The sequence below is a fragment of the Miniopterus natalensis genome, chromosome 5 (genome assembly GCF_054644295.1).
Source record: "Miniopterus natalensis isolate mMinNat1 chromosome 5, mMinNat1.hap1, whole genome shotgun sequence".
In the NCBI taxonomy this organism is placed as follows: domain Eukaryota; kingdom Metazoa; phylum Chordata; class Mammalia; order Chiroptera; family Miniopteridae; genus Miniopterus; species Miniopterus natalensis.
The window spans coordinates 4,268,128-4,292,149 of record NC_142085.1 but is presented as its reverse complement, the minus strand read 5'-3'; the positions used below and the strand labels follow the sequence as shown (position 1 = coordinate 4,292,149).

Below are 24,022 nucleotides of genomic sequence, written 5' to 3'. Positions count from 1 at the left end.
TTGAAAATCGCTGAACTCGGAAAATAATCGAGCCCTGCGCCCCTCAGGGTGACTGGAGAGCCCAGGAGAGGGGGCGACTCAGGTTCAGGTCCCAGAAGTGCTCCCGCCTGTCCCCTTCCTGCTTGCCACCCAGTCAACGCCAATGTCAAATGCCCTTTTCCTTTCTGGTATTTTCAGCTCCATCACCCGTCCAAAAAAGTGAAAGGAAGAAGTCAGCGGGTTTTTGTAAAAGCCCTTGTTCTTTTCATCGCACCTCCAGAGGGCGAGGGGCGCTCGGCCGCGTTTGCTTGGGGGCAGGAACCCCATGCTGGGCTCAGCCTGAGCTCTGAATACTGCTTGATGTTGGGTTGTTATCACTATTATTCCGTTTTAATTTTTTAAATCCTCCCCGAGGACATGTGAGGAAGGGAGACAGAGACATCAGTCGGGGGCCTTCTGTGCGAGCCCCAGCGGGGGAATAAACCCGCAACCCCGGTGTGTGCCCTGCCCAGCACGGGACTCGCCCAGCTGAGCCACTCCCGGCCAGGTGGCACTATTATTCTTTACAAAGATCTGTGTACATTAAAGTCCAAAGCATCATATTTTTTGCTCCTAGATGGCATCTTAGAGAGTGCCTCCTTTAATGTCGTTTCCAGTGAAACCAGGTCAGAATGGAGAGGACAGGCCAGGCTGGGTCCCTGGGGCGGGCGCTGCTCTGGAGAGGGCTCTGGAGCAGCCAAAGTCACGTCCTCACAGCGCTGGTTCTGCTCCCGACCCGGAGTAACCTTGAGCAACTTGGCATCTCTGCACTTTAGGTTAGTAAAACTGCTAGTTAATTGTCACCTGACGGGGCAGCGCTGAGAGGGTCCCCTGGCAGGAGGAGCTGGAGAACTTCTGACCTAATGGGGAAGCTGTGCCGTCCTCCCCCACCCCCGCCCATGTGTTTTGTTTCCCTGTTGCTCCCCTCTCCCCTCTTGCTGATGTGTTTGTTTCTCTCTGACCTCAGGCTCCCAGAGGCGGCGCGAGTCCGAGTCTGTGGCTAGAAGCGGGAGAAACACAGGCAGCCACCTTCCCAGCCCCAACCTGGCACTACTGGACGTGGCTGCTGAGCCAGGGGCGACCAGGTCCCTGAGCTCCGCAGCCTGGGCTTTGAGGGACCCAAAGGAAGACAGCCCTTGGAGCAGATACGTTTGCCACAGAAAGCCACACCACACCCTGGCCTTGTGGAGCCTCTCCACAGCCGGGAAGAGACGCCATGGGAGTGCAGAAGCTGCTCCCCAGCGCGGGCACCGACCAGGAGGCCCTGCGGGCAGCTAAGAGAGAGCGCTGGTGGGAGGCCTGGGCGAAGGTGAGGCCGCGCTGGGAGAGGGCCGGGTCCTGGCTCCTGCAGCTCCCTCCCCCGCTCCCGTCGACAGGTCAAATGGACTCTCAGCTGTTTCAAGCCGAACAACACCCAGGAAAGGGGCACAAGGCCCTTCTCAGTCTGCACCCTGCACCTTCGTGGAGCGCTTCCCGAAACCTGCCGGAGTGGCAGCCTCCTTCCCTCCTGTTCATTTTCAGTACACCCTCCCCCCTCCTGCTGCTGTTTCCTCCCGTCCCGGTCCTCCTTTCCTTCTGTACATCCCAGTTGCTGGCCTTGTGCCTGTTTCTGTATTTTTCCTACTCCACGGTTTTCCTTTTCTCTTAGCTTGCTGACCTTGAGACCAGGTGTGGGCCTCTGTGTACAGACTCCCTGACCCTCTCCTGCTCTTCCAGAAGCCAGTTGCCCTTGAGGACGTGGCTGTGAACTTCACCCAGGAAGAGTGGGAGTGTCTGGATGCCCGTCAGAGGGTCCTCTACCAGGATGTCATGTCTGAGACCTTCAAAAACCTGGTGTTTGTGGGTAAGCAGCTGGGGTGCCCGCAGCAAGCCCCGTCCGGGACCCTGCAGCACTTGATTTCCCTGGGCAGGCCGATCAGCTTACGAGCAGCTTCACTGCCCTTGGTCTCAGGTGTGAGAGATCTGGGAAACTAACTCGGTGAGAGTCCAGGAAATGGAAGCCTGGGTGCAGGCAATGTGGTACCAGTGCTCCCCCAGGCCGCAGGCTCACTCACTGTTCATCCCACCGGGACTCTCTGAGGCACTCGGGTCATGACCCACACTACTTAGGAGCTCACCTTTTGAGTGTCCTCCCTGCACCTATGTGTCCCAGACTATGGTTCTTAAACCAAGGACACAAAAGAAGTAGCCTGTTGCCCCCTCTGGGTACGGAGGGGCCAAGCCTGGGACCTCAGTGCCTTCTCCTTCCCTTGTCCAGCTAGAATCTTTCTGTCTAACCCAGATCTGATCACCAAGCTTGAACAAGAAGAGAAACAGTGGGGAGCAGATCTCTGTCCCGCAAGTGGAGAAGGCCTCCCTGCAGGTAGGCGGTCATCTGCTCGAGTCCCTTGGCTTCAAGAAGATGGATATTTAAGCATTCAGGACAAGTGACTGCCTCCAGTTTCTGGGTTGAGAGACTACATGGAGGGTGCTTACATCAGTGATACTCCTTTGCTGAAAGTCTTTTCTGAGGGAAAAAGAAAGAGAGGGGTGAACTTGCTGCCAAGCTGGGGTGGGAGACTTGTTCCTGAGTGTTGAGTACGGACTGAGAGAGACTGCAGGCCAGGCTGACCACACCTGGTTGCCAGGCACCCCAGTTTGTACTTCTCAGTTCAGCTTCATTTTCAGTAGCACCTCCTTTCACTGCTGTCCCAGTTTGCATATGTTATGAAAATAAGCAGAAATGGATTTCAGAAAATGTTATAAGTTAACATTTTAATCTGATACTGTTGACAGATTCCAGTTAAATTTTTACTTGCATTTAATTTGAATTCCCCCCCCCCCAAATTATCCTTATGTCTAGCCCATGAGGTCTGAGAGTGAGGCAGGAGGGGTAGGGTCTTGGACTGAATGGCGGGTTCTCAGAGCATCTTGCTGTGTTCTTCTTCCCCAGTTGTTATAGGAGGCAATAGGGAGGACCTTCAGGAGCACAATCCGAGTCTGGGAGATGAGACTGGATGCACAGGGTCTGGCCTACCCCCTTTTCCAGCTGGGTCCCTGAACAGGACCCCAGTGCTCCCGGCGTCCCGGGCCGGGCCATCCTTTCCCTGCCACATCTGTGGCAGGAGCTTCAGTAAGCGCTCCAACCTCCGTTACCACCAGTTTGTCCACAATTTTAAGGGGACAAACAACTGCAGCCAGTGTGGGAAGTCATTTCGGAACCCCAAGGCCCTCAGCTACCACAGACGCATACATCTTGGGGAGAGGCCCTTCTGCTGCTCACTTTGTGACAAGACCTACCGTGATGCTTCTGGCCTGAGTCGTCACCGCCGGGTCCATCTGGGTTACCGGCCCCATTCATGCCCCTTCTGTGGGAAGTGCTTCCGGGACCAGTCCGAGGTCAAACGTCACCAGAAGACACACCCAAACCAGGAGCCAGTGGCCAGGACCCAAGAACCCATATTTAGAATCAAGGGCCCTGTAGTTCACAACCAGCCATCTGTCGACAGGAAGCAGGAATGTGCAGTCAAGAGCCAGGTGGTCATGGCAAGAGCTCAGAGCCCCGCTACCACAACCCCAGGGCCTGGGGCCAGCATGCAGGCAGCCAGCCCTAGGGTCCACTGCCTGAGTACCAAGTCCAAGTCCCACCTTCCAAAGCCTTCAAGATGCAAGGTCTTCTCTTGCTCTTACTGTCCCTTGACTTTTGGTAAGAAGGCCCATCTCTCCAAGCATCAGAAGGCCCACCTCACAGAGCAGTCCAACGGCTGCTTCTGCTGTGGCAGGTCCTTCTGCTCACTCTCTGGGCTGCTCAGGCACCAGCAGACTCACTGGAAGCAGAAGGTCTACCGTTGCCCTGTCTGCGACATCTGCTTTGGGGAGAGGGAGGACCTTGTGGGCCACTGGGGGAGCTACAAAGGCAAGGGGCTGTGCCTGGGCAGTCCCCACAGGTGCTGGGCTATTCTGGGCCAGTGGCTTGGCCTTTTGCATGGTGCCTCCCCTGTGGCAGGAAATGGATCTCCTAAGAGCCATTCCCCCAGGAGACGGAGGGAAGGGAGAAGGGATGCAGAGGAAGGGAGGCAGATGAGGCGGTGAGAGTCTTGGAACATAAATAAATGGACTTTCTGATGGAGGCCCTGGTTTGTGTTTGGTTTTCCAGGGTAGAGAGGCTGGGGTGGAGGGGGAGAGCCGAGGGGATAATGAAGGAATGCAGAAAGGAAAAGGGACCAGAAGTGGCACCAGAAACTTGTATTATTAATTAGCACCTAGCTTGTTTCCTTGTGTCTCATAAACCATCAAGCAGTAATTGTTGTTGAACAAAACAGTGAGCACTCTGATGGGTGAGAAAATGGGAGGGCAAGTCCCAGGGACCCGTCTGTAGGAGCCGGGGAGGGAAAAGGAAAGCCTTCTAAAGCAGGCGGCGGCCCAGCTGCATCCTTGGTTGCTCGGCTCCTCGGCAGGCTGCAGGGCGAGGTGGAGCCGGCCTGTGTCTGTGGCCCCCCTTGTCCTCTGCAGCTCCTTCTGCTCTTGGGTGTTTCGGGCTCATCAGACTGCTTCCCTGCCGCCCTCCGCTCGGCCCACCGGGCCTGAGGTCTTGGAGGTACCGGCCAGCGTTTACAACACAACCTCAGACCCTCCCCTGCGCCTCTGGGGAGCATCTGACTTCCAGGTGGAGACAGGAGCTGGAAAGACGCGAGTAGCAAAAGTGGAGAAAGACAGCAGCTGGGAAAAGGTACGTGAAGGGAGAGAAGCCACCGGGTGTGTAGATGAGGTGGAACAACTAATCCATGTTTCTCTCCAAGAAAACATTTTTTTTAAAGAAATCAATCCTTTGTGGAATTTAGAGCATTCCTAGAAGTGCAAATTGGAAAGTCCCCACAGCAGAGGCCAGTGAGCGTGCAGCCTGATGGATGGAACTATTGCAAGGACCAGTCCTTGGGCCAGCCGGGCTCTCCTACACTCCTGCCAAGATGCAGCGTCACTCAGAAGGGGTTTCCTAGGAGGAGAAAGTGACTTGAAAAATCTGTCAGCAGTTTCTACCTTGAAACCAGGGAGAGGAAAGGCCCTCAGGGGTCATCTGGTCTGTGCCTGTCTCAGTGGGTGGTTGAGTTGAGGCCCAGGCAGCTGCCCTAGGACTGGGATTTTTGCCCAGGGGCACCAAAGGTGGAGCAAATCGGGCAGCAGGTTGCTGTGCCCCCAGCTTCCTTCCCTGACACCTGTAAAGCTGGCGAGACGGCTCCTACCTCACAGGGGCTCCCCCTGTACCCATGAAGCCCATGTACCCCTCCTTTCCTCTGGGCTTTCCATCCCTCAGTAGCCCCTCTTTCTCTTGCTACTTTCCTGCTTTTGTTTTCAGCTTATAAGAAGGAGAGAACTTACTTAGTTCTTCAAGAAATTGCCCTGAAAACAAAGAGAAATAGGTGACTGGTGGAAGGTGACCAGCTCCCTCCCCACACCCTCCCTGTGCAGATCCGCAGGGACCCCCCCTTCCCTTCCACTAAGGGACCCTGTGGATTCTCTGAGGAGCCCGCAGTTGGCCCTGGGGAGGAAGGAAGTCCCAGCATCTGGAGCCCTGGTTCATCTTTCTGTTTCCCATTCAGGACTGACTGACCCCCACTGCTCGTGTCCTGTTTGCCTCCCTCCGCACCTGCTAGTCTCCGATGTAGCCAGTTGTAGCAGATCATCAAGGCAGCCAGGGGTCCGAGAACTGGCACAATGACAAACAGGGTGATCTTCCAGCAGGGCACCCTCAGGAAGTGAGGATCTGACATGCCCACCAAAGAACAAACAGGGTTAACGGCACTCTCCCTACAGCCACTACCCCTCCGTAGTGTGTTGGGTTTCCAAACACTGGGCAACAAGGGGCCACATGCTGACCTGACTAGCTTGGGAGGTCTGTGTGGTGGCCTTGCAAACTCAGAGACCTAAAGTAACCATAAAGGATGGTCTGAAGTTACAGCGTTTCAACTAAAAGCAGGTTATGGTGGCCCATGTCCCAGGCCGGCATCTTCCCTGACAAGGGTCCGTCTTTACCCTAACTGAGCCTGTCTATTCTTTTTCCATCTGTGATAACATATCATGGGAATGTCGGAGCAATTTTCCTTTTTCTGGACCCCTCAAAGCTCAGGCACCGCTCTGCGCTCTGCGGAGACCCCCGTCCCCTCCTCGTATTGAGTCAACTGTCCTGCACCCACCTAAGTAAAAGAAGTGTGTCCGTCATTTCACTTTCTGTCCAAGCCCAGAGGTTTCCCCGCTTTGCTCCCCACCAACCTGTCACCCCTGGATTTCATGTGACCCACTCACATCCCCTCTTCTGATTGTAACGTGTAAACAAGGGGCCACTGCCATTCTCGGGAGACTGTCTCAGCCTTGGAGAGTCTGCTTCCCGGGAATGGTCGGCAGTTTGGCTCAAACTCACAGAATTCTTCACAGGTTTGAATGTTTCTTACTTGGACAATGTGTTGCAGAAATCTCAAAATGTTGCTTATGTTTATCAATATTTTGAAATGACAAGTTATTAGACATGAACCACATCCTAGTGGGGCTTGGTGTCTTCACTCTTCCTCCAAGAAGCCTTCCATGGTTAGTCATGGAAAGCGACACCTTGAGTTCAGTTGGTGATATGTGTTCTTTGTTTTCAGTTAATTCATGTACATAGGTCACTTCCCCAACTAGACAGCAAGTATTTGTGCAAAGGTTCTGTTTACCTCCCCTGTGTATTGCCTGAGAGGAGAAACAATGCCCACGGTGTAACCCCTACACGGTGAGTCCACAGGGGAAGCTGCCGCACAGCCGGCACGCTGCGGTGTGTCCCATCACCTTACCCATCCTACACGCGGGAGACTTATTCAAAGAAAGAGAAGGCCAACCAGGAGCCGGGGGCCTGCGTCTCCCCGCGGCTGGAGCCGGTGAAGCGGCTGGTCAGGGCGGGAACCCCAGCGCTTACCGAAAGTCCTGTGAAGGTTCTCTGCAAAGAGCAAGTGAACAGGGACTTAGAAGGCACCCGGGCTGTGCTTGCTCCTCTGGCTGTGGCTTTTGATCACTTAGAATTGTTTCTAGCTGAGAGGGACACAGGACGGACGGACGGATGGAGGGCGGCTGGGGTTCTGGGCTACCCTGGCTCAGCAGGGGGAGGAGGGAATGCCCCACCGGTCTCGCTGCTCGAGTTTTAGAGGGGACTTGGGGTATTGGGACAGAGGCAAAGGCCGTTTTGGTTATGGGGTCCAGGGGGAGGGTGCCTGGGACTCACCTATCTCTGCCCGAAGTTTTCCTAAAATAAAGAAAGGCAACACTTAGTTCCTGCTCGGCCCGCGGCCCTGGCACACCCCCGCCCTGGGCCGCGGCCCGCAGCCGCCCCGGGGGGAGGGCGCGAGGGAGCCGAGGCCAGGCCCTTCTGGCTGGCGTCTGCCTTGAATATTGGGACAAAGCGGGGAGCCTCGGGGAGCAGCCCAGCGCACGCCCGCAGGTTTTACGGCCCCGTCTCGGTCTCGGTTCCCATTGCCACTGACCCGCTGGGCTGTCCCTTTGTGAAACGGGCCACTTCCCCCGACAGACGGGAGGCAGCGGGCACCTCGCGGCGGCCGCTGCCTTCCGGGCACTTTGCGTAACGTCATCGCCCCTCGACCCCCTTGCGGCGGGAGGGCGGGCGGCGCCCGCGGGGTGCCCCCAGGCTCTTTCTGCTCAGCGCGTGGGCTGGAGGCCTTTTGTACGTGGGGTGAATTCAGGGGGAGAAAAGCCCCCATTTTTATGACGCCCCCCCCCGCACCCCCCCGGGCCCTGGGCGCCGCCGGCCCGAGTCCTCCGCGCAGCTCGGGGAAGGACGGGCTTTGCTGCGCGGCGGCCCCGAGGCCACAGCTCTGCGCCCCGAGAGCCCAGCCCCCCCCCCCCCCCGCAGCGCGCTCTCCCGGGGCGACCCCCGCTCGGCCGCCTCGACGGAGGCGCCTGCGCTGCGCGACCCTGAGCCCCGAAGTCGGGCGACGGGAATGAGCCGCAGAGGCCGGCTGGGTCCAGGGCCCGTACCTCTCAGTCTGCGCTGCAGGCAGAGGAAGAGCAGGCCCGCGGCCAGCTGCAGCAGGAGCACCGGCAGCAGGGCGATGACCACCAGCGCGCCGGGGCCCACCCAGTGGAAGGGATCTGCAAGGCAGAACCGCCGCGCTGCGCCCGCGCCCCGCGCCCCCGCCCCGCGCCCCCGCGCCCCCCGCGCCCGCGCCCCCCGCGCCCCGCCCCCGCGCCCCGCCCCCGCGCCCCCGCCCCGCGCCCCGCGCCCCCGCCCCGCGCCCCCGCGCCCCGCGCCCCCCGCGCCCCGCGCCCCCGCCCCGCGCCCCGCGCCCCCGCCCCGCGCCCCGCGCCCCCGCGCCGCGACCCCGCCCCGCGCCCGCGGGCTTGTCGCCAGGCTCGGAGGGCGGCGCGAAGGGCCGCCTCAGCTTCGCCTCGGAGGGGCGCTTCTCGGGGGCCAGAGGGCAGGGCGGCAGCGGCCGAGGCCGCAGGCTGGGCTCGCCGGGAGAGCCTGAGAGCCGGGCGGGGCGGGGGCCTGCAAGGCCGCAGGGGTGCGCCGGGAGGCTTGGGGCAGAGGCGGGGACCACGCTCCCGACGGGGCGGCTCCGTTCTGCGCAGAGGAAGCGCCTTCTCCCCCGGCTGGAGCTGCAGGCCCGCGCCTGGGAATTACCCTTGGAATGGGGTCCAGTCTCCTTTTCCGAGAACTGCCCATCCTCAGGGGAAGATTAACAACCTTGTACCCAAAACGATGGAGCCCCGGAGGCGCCCGCCCTTGGCGACCCCCAGCCCACCTTGCCTACCTCCCCAGGCCTGTCATTCCTGCTTTCCCATGTCACCTTTGTCCTTCTACCCAACGTAAGAAGCTGGCTTATGGGGGGCGGCAGAGCAGACCCCTGGATGATCCCCTGCTCTCCCATATTGCCAGCGATATTGGAATAAATGCTCATAGGATTCAACCCTGCCTCTGCTTAATTGGCTCAAATGGTGACAGGCTGCCCAGACCCATTGTTGTCCATTTTCAATTCCACACCAAGGAGGGTTGAGACCTGGTTTAGTGACTGCAGGAGTAGAGGGGACCCAGGGAGGACAATTAACACCTCGCTGACTGGCTATTTCAAACCAGAAGTTGCCCAGCTACTTAGGTCAGCAAGGCGTTTAAAATTACTAAAATTAATGTAAGTGCAGACGCGAGTTATCTCGTCATGGGCCAGCATGGTTATGGCATAGTGATGTAGAAACATCTGGGGCCACGGTGGAGGTGGAGGGATTCCAGGGATTTGTGAACTTCAACAGGAAAAAACACGTATTTATTTTCAGTAAGGTTTAAACTGAAATGCAGTGTTTCTTTCAATTATGTTTGTAAGCAGCACACTTCAATAATATGAGCAGAACCTGTGACTTTGTCATCAATAAAAACCACAAATATCTTCATATCACATGGAGTTGCAGAAATCTCAAAATACCATTATGTCCATCATTATTTTGAAATTACACTAGTTATCTGGGCCATCCCATACCTTGTTATTTTAATATTTTGGTAACTATTTTAAATAGTTACCAAATGTGCAAATGTGTTTTATACATTTAAAACACCCTTCTGAGAAGGGGTCCATCACCTTCACAGTCTGCTGAAGGGGTGCAAAGCACACACAAGGGTTAGGAATCCTTTTTCCGGGGCTTTTGAGAAAGGAAGATCCACAGGATTTGGTAACTGAGCGTATGTGGAATGGGGAGGGAAAGGGAGAGATTCAGCTCTCCAGCTGCCGCCTCTTCCCCATTTTAGAGTCAGCTCAGTGGTGCCCCCAGCTCTGCCCATTCATGCTTTAGTCCAGCCCATCTCCTCTTGTCCTCTGCTTTAGGGGGCTGGATACAGACACTGCCATCAAAGTTAGGAATTAAGTCACAGCAAACAACATTAAACCGGTCAGGAGGGCTCTGGCCCACTAGTTCGGTTGGTTCATCCTGATACACTAGAGCGCATCCTGATACACCAAGGTTGCGGGTTCAATCCCTGGTCAGGGCACATACTAGAAGCAATCAATGGATGCATGAATAAGTGGAACAACAAATCAGTGTCTCCCTCTTTCTCTCTCTCTCCCCCTTCTGCTCTCTAAAATCAATAATAAAAAAGTTCATCTAAAAAAATTCATAAATGGATCAGAAGAGTTTCTTAGGTATGAATACAATCGTAGACGAAAATGCAGCAAAGTGTACTTTGAAGGTCTTACCTGGTTACCTGTAGCAGCATGACCATCAAGCATACTTTAGCTCTTTCTTTGCATACCAAGGAGAGAAGAGCAGACATTATGAACCTTCTGATGTAAAGCAGTAAGTGTGTAGCATCACCAGAAAGTGTGCTTGACAAAATAAATCAAACCCCAATGCGACTGCACATCTATCTAATCCATCAGCTAACAGGAAGTGCCGGGTACGGAGCACCCTGTTAAACACATGGGAATGGACTGAGCACAAGAGACCGTGGAAAACACTACAGGGCAAACACCAATGTGTGGATCTTGTTTGGATTCAGCTCAAACAAACCAATTGTGAAAATACACTTATGAAACAATCAGGAAAATTTGAACACAGGCTGGGTAAAAAATGTGATTATAGGATTGTGGTTATAATTTTTTAAAGTGTTATTTCTTCTTTTCTTCATTTTACTTTTTTCTTGAATTTATTGGGGTGACACTGGTTAATAAAATTACAGAGGTTTCACGTGTACAATTCTATAATAATCTGTATATTGCATTGTGTCTTCACCACCCAAAGTCAAGTCTCCTTCCATCACCATTTTTTACAAAAATTATTGTTTGCCCAGCTGGCGTGGCTCAGTGGCTGAGCATCAACCCATGAACCAAGAAGTCACCATTTGATTCCAGGTCAGAGCACATGCCCAGGTTGCAGGCTAGATCCCCAATAGGGGGCGTGCAGGAGGCAGCCGATTGATGATGTGATGATGTTTCTCTCTCCTCAATGTTTCTCTATATCCCTCTCCCTTCCTCTCTCTAAAAATAAATAAAAACATTAAAAAAACTACTGATTGATTTTAGAGAGAGGGGAAGGGAGAGAGAAACATTGATTTTTTCCTTCCACTTATTTACGCATTCATTGGTCCCTCCTTGTACATTCCCTGACCAGGGTTCGAACCCTCAGCCTTGGCATATCTGGACGATGCTCCAGCCAGTTGAGCTACCGGCCAGGGCTCCTTCCAGCGCTGTTTACTCCCGCATTACCCTCTTCTACCTCCCCCCACCCCTAAAGTGTTCTTATATTTGACTGATACATCCTTAAGGATTTGGTAATGCAATGATAATGCAGCCTAGAAAATGCCTGAGTAATTCAGTTGGGAGGGTGGTAACAAGCGGGGTCAGGTGAAGCAGTTTGTCTTTTGGTCATAACTGTTGCAGGCAGTGATGGGCACTTGGAGGCTGATCATTGTTCTCGCTGCCTCTGTTATATTTTAAGGTTTCATAATGATGAGTTTAAAGAAAGGATTAGAGACAACTATTAATAAAATCACAAAAGTAATGAGAAAAATAAAGTTCAGAGAGACAACAAAACTCTTTGGAGAAGGTGGGGAGGTAATAGATCTGAAACTTGCAATAGTACAGTTGCTGCATCTTAGTCCTAAATTTGCCTTGGCTTCCTAGCTCCCCGGGCGAGGCCATCCCTCAGTTAGTCGGCTGTGAAACATTTTCTATAATAGGCTCTTAGACATGCAGACTACGAGATGGGAGGAAGAGGGTGGAGCATGGAAACCAATCCAAGGGAAAACTGCCTTCCCTGAGGCAGAGTTTTAGTTGTTAGGTTACTTCTGTGTGTGGGTGGGGGTGGGGTGTCCTGGGGGCAGTTGTTGAACTCGGTAGTTATTGAACAGAAAGGAGGAAAATCTGCAAATTAGAGAGGCCCTCAGCATCACACTTCTTTGCATGTACCCCACCTCCACAAAAAAACACAAACAAAAAACCACACAGAACAACTGCTGTATGAAGAACACTGACACACAGAGCTACTTTCATATCCCTGCAGCCGCTCTAGAAAGAGCTTTGTCATCCTGCATACAATGCCCTCTTCTGGTCCCAGCCTGCACTGGTCTATTGTCTGATGGGTTGGCTGGTGTTTCGCTGGCAGGTGGGGAGGAGGGAAGGGTAGGAAGGGAAAGGACTGAGGCTCCTGCCCTCAGAACATTTTTGCCCTTCAATTAAATAGCAATTAACTTTGCCCTGGCTGGGTGGCTCAGTTGGTTAGAGCACTGTCAGCGACCCCAAGGTGGTGTGCTCGATCCCAGTCAAGGCACATACAAGAATCAACCAATGAATGCACTCATAAGTGGAACAACGAATCCATGTTCTCCCTCCCTCCCTCTCTCTAAAAATCAATCAATAAATTAAAAAAAAAGTAATTAACTTTCAAAGCTCCCCTTTCATCCACTTCGCCTTGTCCACATCTTAACCATCCTGGGATAAAGAAATAAAATAAAATAAAATAAATTGCAAAGTCATCCATCATACAAAACACACTGAGAGCACGGCTGGCATGGCTCAGGGGTTGCGCATCAACCTATGATCCAGGAGGTCAGGGTTCAATTCCAAGTCAGGGCACATGCCTGGGATGGGGGCTCAATCCCCAGTGGGGGGGCATGCAGAAGGCAGCCAATCAATGACTCTCTCATCATTGGTGTTTCTATCTCTCTCTACCTCTCCCTTCCTCTCTCTGAAATCAATAAACATGTATTAAAAAAAACTCAAAACAAAAACCTTAAAAAAAAACAGAACACTGAGAATGAAATTCTGGAAAAAGGGAGCTGAGGTGGTGAAATCTACCGGGGACGTATCAGACATGTGTTCTACCCATTTACTCACTTCAACTCTGTTTACCAGGAATATATTTTTCAATAATGTTTCTCATCTAATAAAACACCACAAACACACCAACTTTGGAATTCATTGTAATAGGATTTGGTCCATTTGCCTCTTTAGGAATAATCCCCTTGTTTATAACAAATAAACAAGGAGATATTCACAGCAACAAGAAGGAAGCGCCCGCTTGCACCCATTCTCTGGTTAACATTTAGGTTACTCATAGGCCCTTCTAGTAGCACAAACTAATCAGAAATTTATTGTTTTGCATTTTGCTGCCTCCATTTATCTTTTTTTTTTTCTATTTTGGTTTTTGTTTCTTTACATTTTTTTCCCTTTCATTTTCTTTGTATGTACCACAAACGTACCAATTCCATATACTGTATACGAATAGTCCTACGGATAATTGTGATCTTCTCTTTTATGCTCCTTGGTCGGATCGCACCCCATTCTCCTCTCTCCTGCCCAAAGTGAGCCATATTAACGTTCTTATGGGTCACTTCATGGTTTTCTCTGAGCTGTACATAATACATTCACAGGCAGGGTTTGGGTTCTGTTCCCTACTGCGGTAGCTTGGGAAGGCTCCCAGCCACCTGCTGGGGCCCCGCAGCGGCCGTGCGAGCGCTGCCCCGCGTCCCCGGGCCACGCCCTCCTCGCGGGCGCCGCCTGGGTCCTGGGCCCCGCTCGGAGCGGGCACACGGGTGCCTCTGCAGCGCCCCGCAGCACCCATCCCGAGGGGACGGGTGTTGGGCTGAAGGAGCTCATCTCAAGCGAGGGAGCCGCGGGCCTCGGGGTGCTGGCCGCCAGCGCGTGGGCCCGCTCCGCCGCCCCACTCACCCTCCACCTTCAGCTCCAGCGCCGCCTCCTCCTGGTGGGCGTGGTCCCGGAAGAAGCAGGTGAACCCCCCTTCGTCGGAGAACCTCACGCTCCGGATCCTGAGGGCCACCTTCCCCTCGGCCATGGCGTCCTTCAGCAGCTCCGTGCGGCCGCGGTACTCGGGCGCCTGCTCCTCGGCCTGGTCCCGGCCGCCGCGGTAGAGGTGCACCACCCGCGAGAAGGGGGGCCGGTACCACCCCACCTCCATGCCCGTGGCGTTCCTCCCCGGGGACAGTCGGCACGGCAGCTCCGCGTCGTGTCCCACCAGCGCCCAGACGGGCTGCCCCGGGCCCATCACTCTGAACTGTCCTGTCCGAGACACCAGCGGAAAGAAAGGGTCGGAGGGAGCCTCGGGCCTGGCCGGCGCCGCTGCCCACCGGGCCCCGCGGAGATGCCCGGCGCCGGCGGCGTGTGGAATAAACGCCCGAAGTGGCATTCTAGAGCCGGGGCAGAGCTCCCTCCTTCGTCTTGAAAATTTAGGAAAATACAAGGTCTCCGGTTATAGAAATACCTCGAGTGCCCTGGACAGAACATCCTAGCACGTGGTCATCCGGACCGTGGCTGCTCAGGTCTCTGCCAACTGTGTCCACCCGTGCCCTTCGGCCCCGCCTCTAGGTCCCACCTCGGGGCGCCCACCCGTGCCCTTCGGCCCCGCCTCTAGGTCCCGCCTCGGGGCGCCCACCCGTGCCCTTCGGCCCCGCCTCTAGGTCCCGCCTCGGGGCGCCCACCCGTGCCCTTCGGCCCCGTCTCTAGGTCCCACCTCGGGGTGCCCCCCCCCGGCCCTTCGGCCCCGCCTCTAGGTCCCGAGCGCCCCGCAGTCTGGCGCTCCAGGGGCTCCCTGTTCCGACGTGGCGGCACCAGCCTGCGCGAGAGGCTTCCTGCGGCCTCCGCCGCTTCCCGGCCCTCGGTCCTGGTTCCTACCCTGATCTCAAGCTCTTCTCCACCGGGACCTTGCGCCCTGGAGGTGGCGCTGTCCTCTCCTTTCCTTCTTTCCCTCCACACCCCCAGCCTCGCCCCAGCTCCGGACCTCCCTGTCCGCGCACCGGTTTTGGGGACACGGAAAGTTAGACTCCAGCTGCTAGAAGACAAGGCCGGTTTCTGTTCCCTGCGAGACCTCCCTGGGGACTGCGAGGACCAGACCTCCTCCCCCGCGTGCCCCTAGAAGTTGGCAGTCTGCCTTCTGTTTCTTTAATTTCTCCCCAGCACAGCCGCACGGGCACCCCAACAAAACGCTCTGTGCCTGATCCTGCGGAACAGAGCTCTCAGACCCGACAGGATTCCAGGGCCCGCAAACTCCCGCAGCCCGCAATCTCCCGCAGCCAGCAAACTCCTGCAGCCCGCAATCTCCCGCAGCCCGCAATCTCCCGCAGCCAGCAAACTCCCGCAGCCCGCAATCTCCCGCAGCCCGCAATCTCCCGCAGCCAGCAAACTCCTGCAGCCCGCAATCTCCCGCAGCCCAGCACTCCGGCGGCCCAACAAGCTCCCGCAGCCCGCAAACTCCCGCAGCGCAGCCAACCCTGTGGCGCGGTGCTCTGGGACCTCACCCAGGTGTGCTGCGTACCCCATCCCCCTGAGCCCTGGCAGCAGCCCGAGGCTGTTACTCCGCCCCTACTGGCCAGGTGAGAAACCCGCGCTAAGGAGACAGGTGGAATGAGTTCAAGGCTATTCTGACGGCTGCAGGCCGCCCGCGCGCCTTCCGAGGCGGGAGACCGTCAGCACGCCCGTGCCGCAGAAAGACCATCTGCGTGGCAGCTAGAAGGTGAAGGGGGCAGCCCGGCCCCAGCTCCCTGTTCAGGGGGACGTCCTACCTGCGTCTCCGGGGGACAGCTGGAGGAGCAGCAGGAGGAGGGGGGGCAGAGAGGAGCTCCGGGCACCTGCCATCTCCACTCCCGCGGGACTCAGAGCCCCTGCGGCGGGGTCGGGCGCGGCCAGGCGCTGGGGTGCGCCCCACCCCCGAAAGGGCGGGAGGACGGGCCCGGAGGCAGGGCTCTGCCGGGGCCTCCTGCGCTTGCAGCTGTGCGGAGGGGACGCGTCATCCTGCCCGCGCTCACACAAAAGGGCCACAGACCTAGGCCATGACCAGGGCTTGCCTCCCCCCCCCCCCGGAGCTAGAGAAGAGGCTGCCTGGTACTGCCCTCCCCTCCCCCAGCAGCCCAGCCTTCCAAGGGGCTCCCAGGATCTGACTACGTGGGATGGGGACCACTCATTGGACCTCAGGAGGCTTGTGGTGTATCTGCAGGGCTCCTTCAACCCCTCCTCCCTGTATTAGCCAAGGGAGAGGGACCATCATTGGCCTTTGAAGAAGAAAGGACCGGTTAGCTTTGGTCTCCCCCTTCCACCGCCTCATAACTGTAACTGCCAGGCCATCCTTCTTCATGTCTAACTCCCTTCCTCCCTCCCAAATCCAAATTCCATTCCTTGTGTTCAGGTATATAATGGGTCACTTGGGCTTAGCTAGCTTCTTGCTCCCAAAGAATACATTTAGGAAAGTCATGGGTTTGTAGGGGAGAAAGAAACTTCTTCTACCCGCAAGATTGTTTTGGCTGGTCAAATAATCAGATAGGCATGAGAAGATTAGCCAGAGAAAATGACCAATTTAATACATACACATGTATGGGAACCCTGCGTCTATGAGAGAGCCCGGGACCCCACGAACATGGGAGGCTCAGGGGCAGAAAGTTAAAATGAGGCATTTGCGTCCTGAGCTAGGGATGCCGTGAGGTGCCTCAGGGAGGCGGCTTTAAAGGGCTACGGCAGGCTGACAAGAACAGCAGCTATGCAGGAATAAGACATTTGCCCTGCCCTACAGATAGTGAAAAAGTGACCTTGGAGAGTCTGTTATTATGGGTCAGACCCCTAATTCAAATTCTTCTAGGTATTTCCCGGGGAGACAGAAGTTTCTCTTGAGCCCACAGGTCAAAAACAATCCACACACCACAGAGGCACATCTTGGGGTGACTCCTGATCCCCACAAGTTGAACACCAGTTGAGGCCACCTATGCTTAGAGAGGCAGGCATGGAAGATTAGCAGCTTAGCAGCTGCCAGTCCACATGGCCAATGAGGACAAAGCCAGCAGCCAGACTCGCCCTCAGCCATGGCTTCGCTCTCTGATGTCCTCAGTGTCATCGGGAACCTGAGGTCTGGCATGGAATTTTTTTCCCCTTACCTCCTGAGATCAGCTGATCCCTGAAGGATGACACCAGCATCAGCACCAAGTTTGAAAAATATATTTCCCAATCTTAAAGCAAGGATATCTCATTAAATACTACTATTACTACTACTAATAATAATAATAATGCCAGGCAGATAATTTAAACCATGCTGTCTAATACAGTAATCAGTAGCCACAGTTGGCCATTTAAGTTAAAATTAAATGAAATTAAAAATTAAGTTCCTCACCTGCCCGGGCATGGCTCAGCGGTTGAGCATTGACCTAGGATCCAGGCGATCGGGGTTCGATTCCCGGTCAGGGCACATGCCCGGGTTGCAGGCTGGATCCCCAGTCGGGGGTGTGCAGGAGGCGGCCAATCAGTGACTCTCTCATCATTGACATTTCTCTCTCTCTCCCTCCTCCTTTCCTATCTCTGAAATCAATAAAGATATATTTTTTTAAAAAAATTAAGTTCCTCTATTGCACCAGCTGTGTTTCAAATGCTCAGTAGCACGTATGACTAGTGGTTACCACATTGGACAGCACAAATACAGACCATTTCCATCAGCATGAAAAATTATATTGGGAAGTACCATTCAACAGCAAGGAGCATGGCTGGGACCTTCATTTTCTATTTTTGTCTGAGAGGAACACCAGGGGCTAGTAGGACAGACTGCGGTCTGGGAGTTGCTTTTGCTTTCTCCCTGCAGAGCAGCTGGAGTTTGTGCACAAGCAGGTTGGATACTCTAGAGCTGTGAGGGTGAAAGTCAGGGCCAGGAGGGCTGAGTCAGATGGCAAGAGGAGCCTCTGGGCATGCCTGGCTTCCCCTGAGGTAGGGATTCTCTCCTCCAGAAACCTAAGGTGCCCTGTAATGCCCTCCTGCACGATGCATGTCAGCTTCAGGTAGGAGAGTTATGCACAAGGTGCTTTCCCGGGCAGGGTTTGGGGGTCACAGGTGCTTGAAGTCATCTGGTTCCAGTCAGTTGTCAGAAGCTGGGGGAGAGCTCAGGGTGGGGTGGAGGGTTGGGGGAGGAGACCGGCAGGAGCTAGGTAATCAAAGCCAACTTGAAGGAATCACAGCATCTCTGAAAACCCCCACAAATACCAAAAACCAACTAACTGAAAGCTTCCATGTGCCACTCTTCTGTCCGTTTCCATGTTTATGGAAAACGGGAACAGGGGCCCCTCCCATGCTCCAGCCCCCAGCCTGGGGGAGACGATGAAGGCCGCCAGCCAGTGGGCTGTGGGTCCTCGAGAGCCGGCCAGCTCCTCCGTCAGGAAACCAGTGGCCAGCTTTGATCTCACTCACCTTTCGGGGAGGGAGGCACAGGACACACATCCCCCCGCATGCCCTGTTCTCCTGCTTTCTGTTCTCTGTAAAACCTGTTTTTGAAAAGTCTGGGTGGCAGCAAAACAGCAGCACCTGTTGCCCCCCGGCCCCCCCGGCCCCCCGCGTGGCCTGTCCCCAGGCCTGCTGGGCTCAGTGGCTCACTGTGGCTGGTGGCAGCTGGTGCGGCAGTAAACGTCACCGGTCGGTGCCACCGGCGGGCACGTGAGTCCCGACACTGCCCGGCCTTCACATCCAGGCCGCCGGGCACTGCCTCAGGCGCCCGCGAGCAGTACCCTGGGGCTTGCTGGGACCTCAGCACCTCGCATGACACATGTTGTAGGCGGCAGGAGCGGCCGGTGTCAGACCTGCGGGGTCAGACTGCGCTGGGTGCTGCAGCCTCGGAACTTGGGTTCTGGCTGGGAAAGAATTCAGAGCCAAGACTCAAAGTACAAGAGCATTTAATTAGAAAGTCACAGCGGTGGGAGAAGTGAGTGGTAGAAGAAATGGGCTCAGGAAACAAGTTAGAGGCAAAAGAAGGGTAAAGGTAGGGGGAAGGGGAGGCAGGGGGAGGGGGAAAGGCATGGCTGTGCTTCCTGGAGGGAGAGCTCGCTGGTCCTAATAGCTGTTAAGGATGGAGGTCTCAGGGGAGGTCCAAGCGGAGGGTCTCAATTGAATGGTCATCAGCCTTCCAGGTGTGTCCTTTCAGGTCACGGTCCCTACTGACTGGTCAGTGCCAGGGCAGGGGACATTGGTCAATGCAGCTGGTCCTTAGTCAGCTTTGGTGTCTCTTGTCTGGTTTTTCTGCTTTTCTGGCCTGGAGTTAAACACAGCTGAGGCCTGAGTGTGTCTGTTGGGGGCCAGAACCTCCTTGTCCTGGGGCTGAATGCTTAAGGGCTACTCTCCCGCCCCTTGTTTGTTCCCCCTCTAAGGCGGTCTCACCCACATGACTAGCAACAGGCCAGAGGAGGACAGGTCAGGGGAGGGTCTGGACTTGTGAAAGGTCAGGGGGTCTCAACCACATGACCAGTGATATGCTAGGGAGGAAAGGTCACCCTGGGGGGAGGAGGAAGGTCCCTGTTTGCAGTTTTGCCTGTGGCTAGGCTCCGGGGACTCTCCGCCCTGGCCTGGGCCTTGCTCCGCTCCTGTCTGCCTGCCTGCCACACACATATTAACTCATTTTACCCTCACAACAGGAAAGCAAATGTTAAATTGTTATCACTCTGTTGTGCAAAGGCACAGTGTTTGTGGATTCCAAAGAAATAACCCGAGGACTGGCTGTAAAGACCCGGGCTCATTAGGACTTAGTGAAGGGTCCCCTGGGCGGCGCCCCGCCTGCGAGGCCGGGGCTGCGGGCGGGGCTGCGGGGCGGGGCTGCGGGGCGGGGCTGCGGGGCGGGGCTGCGGGGCGGGGCTGCGCGGGGCGGCGGCGCGGGGCGGCGGCGCGGGGCGGCGGCGCGGGGCGGCGGCGCGGGGCGGCGGCGCGGGGCGGCGGCGCGGGGCGGCGGCGCGGGGCGGCGGCGCGGGGCGGCGGCGCGGGGCGGCGGCGCGGCGGGGCGGGGCGGCGGGGCGGGGCGGGGTTTGGGGCCAGGCTGCCCGGCTCCTGGGTGCGCCCCGCGAGGACTACACTGCTCCCGGCCGCAGAGCTCACCTCCGCGCCCGCCACGGCCGCGGGCCCACGGTGGGTTCCTGGAGCTGGGGCAAGCAGTTCCTCGGCCGATCCTTGGGCCGAGGTGACACAAGCAGGGGCAGGGGAGGAGCGGGCGCCGGGGCAGCCTGCAGGGCGCTGGGCTGCAGCGCGGCGGGGTCTGAGCGCCGCCTGCTGACCCGGAGGGTCATTTCCTGCGCAGTCAAATGTTCCTTCAATTGATTTTGTGCAGATGCCTTATGGGATCTTGCAAGTATTCCCGGTTGCTTCCTGTGTGCATTGTACTCCCCAGTAACTGTTTACTCCGCACCCCCGGCGGGTACCGTCTGTGGTCGGCGACACGCTGCGGGCAGGACTGGGCGGGCAGGCGGGTGCTGTCGCTCCCTGGGACTGAGCGCTGGGCAAGCGCTGCTCACCCAGGTGGCTACCCAGCAACAGCAGTGCACAAGCTTTCCCAGATACTGTGTAAAATATAGTCCATACGAAAATAATAGAGCTCTGTTGTACTTTTAAATATTGGTTCTTCTTTACTTTTTGTACATTTGCTTCTGTTTCAAAACCTGAAGGTATAAAATGACAAACTTTGAAAATCTCCCTCGCAACCACCTGGAGCCAGTTTAGGTCCCTCTGAACCCCGCACTATGTGCCACTCAGGGGTGGGGCAACTTTTTTCTGCCAAGGGCCATTTGGATATTTATATCATTCTTGGGCCATAGAAAATTATCGAGTTAAAAATTAGCTATGAAAAAAGCTCCTAGATTTATTGAATTTTGAGTCACACCTGCCTTGGCAGGGCCAGACCAAACAGCCATATATGGCCCACAGACTAGTTGGTTCCCATCCCTGAGTCTAAAGAGACAATGAAATAATAAAATTAGTTATTTAGCATAGTTTCAGGTATATTATGAGTTATCAACAAATATGAGCTATTGTGAATGTTGGTGATGAGTTTTTTGACATAGGGTATCTCTTAGGTTTGTTCCTACAGCCTTTGGAGACATTGATAGATGGGAACACCATAAGTTTATCCTTGGGAACAGGGGATATGTGGTCCCAGAACCAAGAGCTTCTGGATTCCTAAGCAATTTCTTCCCTGGGAAAATCCCTGGAACATTTCGTATAAGTGAATTCTGAACCATACCTTATAGGAGTTAGTAAGGTTGTGGTTAAGTGGCTCTAGCATTAGAAAGACCTACATTTGACTCCTGGTTTCACCTTACAGATTGTGCAACGTAACCTCTCTGAGCCTGAGCTTCCTTCTCAGCAAAACAGAGGTGATGACACTGACCTCCCAGGAACCTTAAGTGAGGTAATGCTTGTAAGTTGCTTAATATACTACCTGACCACTTGGAGTTGCTCAGTAAATATTGTACTGTAATAATTGCTAACATTTATTAGCACTTATTATATGCCATTCACTGTTCTAATGGTTTTTATGTACTCACCAAATTAATATGCAGAATAACTGTGAGAGATAGATGTCTTTACTTTTGCATGTGAGAGATGTGAAAACCAAGGCACTGAGGGAGGGAGCAGCTGCCCAGGTTACAGGACAGACGGTTTGATTCAGAATGAAATCAAAGCCATCAGGCTTTGGGGGCCGGACTTTTAATCACTGTACCGTTACTAGAGCATCCCAGAGGGAGAGCACACAAAGCAGAGAAGTTCCTCTTAAATCTCCACCTTTGAGACGTAGAAGTAGGTGGATAAATTGTGGAGTTAGAAGCAGATTGGAAGTTCAGGGACCTCAAAGTGTGGAATCACACTCACAATTGCATTAGATTTCCTAATCAAAGGACATGTTTCCACTTGCCCAAAAATGTGCACTCAGGGACATCACTCTTGTGAACGGACACTGCGTAATGGCTCATGCACGTCTCTGAAGGACACGGTTTAGCTGGGCTGCCAAAGGCACAGCCAGGTGAGAGAAAAGCATTTCAGCATTTCTCTTATTCAGGCCTATGAAATAGCAATCAGTTTTCTTTTCCTGACTAAAATTAAAAGTTCATGTTAGGCCCCCAAAGAATTTCTCTTTTCACATTTAGATGATTTTTTATCAACAATAATCAGTGACAGATAAATCAAAACCAGAGCAGTATAATATCACAGAAGATGCTTTCAGCTATAGGACAGCTCCATGCTGCTAAAGAACTGGAAGCTTTTCTGCACCACAGTGACTTAAAAGCAGCATATTGATTTTGGTCTTCTGCACCCGGTTAGAAAGACGGCTGCTCCAGTACTAATAATGTAAATGTTAGATGGGCCAGATACAGAAGCCAACTACAGAAACCCAGGTACAGAAATGCAGGTACAGGGATTCACCAGGGCAGGAGGCCCCGGATGCCTCGGAAACTGGGAAAACAAGAACCTCACCCCCAGGGGAACCCATCCTCCCCCAGCATATCCCTGGTCATGCGGTTTAGACCCCTGAGCGTCTCCTCCCTAAAGATAACATCTAGGCCTCAGTTGTATTTCAGCTCCAGGCCCAGAAAAGCAGCAGAACCAGATAAGTGGCACTGTGGCTGCCTCAGGACCACATACATTGACTAATGATCCCCCTCCCCCACCCTGCCACCAACCAATCAGTGGAGACCACGACCCCGACACCCCTGGAAAGCTGATGAATATTCTATTGAGACCCTCCTCTGAGCCCTCCCCCAAGATTTCCACCTGCAAGAAAGAGATAAATACACTCAGGACAAAGGACCCAGTGCGCCCTCCCCAGGAGAGGAGCACGCCTGTGCCATCTCCATCCCCCTTCTTCCCTCCGAGGGGACCCCACAAGACTTGCAACCAGGGGAGCGGTGGGCAGCAGCAGCTCGTCCCGGGCTTACCCCTGCCCCTGCCCCAAGGCCCCTTCTCTCTCTGCCGTCTCAGTGGCCAGAGCCGCCCGCCTGGGCTCTCCTGCTGCTTCTTCCAGCACCTTCCTTGTCTCACTGTCCTAAGTATAGTTTGCTGCCGTCGTGGACCCAGTGCCCTTGGGCCCGGTGCCCTGTAGCCTTCCCTTTGAGGTCCCATCCCCCAGCCCCTTTTAATAAATTTATTTTTTAAAATTTTAAAATAATATGTTTTTATTGATTTCAGAGAGAGGAAGGGAGAGGGAGAGAGATAGAAAGATCAATGATGAGAGTCATTGATCGGCTGCCTCCTGCATGTCTCCTACTGGGGGTCAAGCCCGCAACCCGGGCCTGTGCCCTGACCTGGAATCGAACTGAGCTCTCCTGGATCATAGGTTGGTGCTCAACCGCTGAGCCACGCCTGCCAGGCAAATTTAATTTTCTTTATTCACCTGTCTGAGATGGCTATTTAGCTTGCCCACGCACAGCACTGACTTTAACCTTTCAGTAAATAAGCCTGATAAGCTTCAGTATTATACTTTTATCTTTTAAAATCACGCCAGGCCCGGCGAGGTTCAGCGGTTGAGCATTGACCTAGGATCCAGGAGATCGGGGTTCGATTCCTGGTCAGGGCACATGCCCGGGTTGCGGGCTGCAGCCGATGAATGACTCTCTTGTCATTGATGTTTCTCTCTCTCTCTCCCTCTCCCTTCCTCTGTCTGAAATCAATAAAGATATATTTAAAATCAATCAATCAATCAGTCAATCAAATCACCAGAAAGTCAAGGTCACAAAAAAATGGGTGAATTAAATTCCAAAAAGTAATAAATTCTTCTAGGAGAGACGATACCTATGGTTGCTTTCATTAAAACCACCCGAACTTCAGTAAAGAGGAGCCAGCTAAATTTTAATAAACTTGTGTCAGCCATATGCACTGATGGCTGAAATCCTAAGGAGCCCTAGCATTTGGAATCTACACTCACCCATTAACTCTTCTTCCTGGGGTCAGTGAGCATGTGAGTAATTGTAATGCAACAAAGTCTGGGAGAGCTGCTAAAGTGTTTCATTCCCTGAACAACAAACCTTCCCCACAAGTAAGGAGTGAGACCGGGGCTTGCCTGCTGAAGACTGGGGACAGGCAGAGTGCTGAGGGAAACTCATCTGAGACACCCCAGGCTGTATGGACTGCACTCCAGAGGCTCTCAGAAAGCTGGGGAAAAGTCAGTAGAATAGAAAAAGACCTATTGTTTAGAAAGCCAGAGGTGGGACTGGAAAACAAGAACACCTCAGTAAGTAAAAGCTGTCAGAATTTAAAGGAGAGAGAGAGAAGTT

The 24,022-nt window shown here is 54.5% G+C and overlaps 2 protein-coding genes across 2 annotated transcripts; one reads left to right on the top strand and one right to left on the bottom strand.

Annotated features, from left to right (window-relative positions):
* Window positions 1-1,249: 1,249 nt before the first annotated feature.
* Window positions 1,250-4,081, top strand: ZFP57 (ZFP57 zinc finger protein). The gene is given in 5 exon segments (XM_087817253.1): window positions 1,250-1,327; window positions 1,735-1,861; window positions 2,276-2,380; window positions 2,960-4,004; window positions 4,006-4,081. Coding segments are annotated over 4 exon segments (1,260 nt in total). The 5' UTR covers window positions 1,250-1,327; window positions 1,735-1,827.
* Window positions 4,082-5,326: 1,245 nt separating this feature from the next.
* MOG (myelin oligodendrocyte glycoprotein) lies at window positions 5,327-15,608 on the bottom strand. The gene is made up of 7 exons (XM_087817254.1): window positions 15,536-15,608; window positions 13,689-14,036; window positions 8,014-8,127; window positions 7,244-7,264; window positions 6,941-6,961; window positions 5,642-5,758; window positions 5,327-5,394 (listed from the first exon to the last, which is right to left on the bottom strand). The coding sequence occupies exons 1-7, from the start codon at window positions 15,606-15,608 to the stop codon at window positions 5,327-5,329; spliced, it is 762 nt and encodes a 253-aa protein (XP_087673380.1).
* Window positions 15,609-24,022: the final 8,414 nt, after the last annotated feature.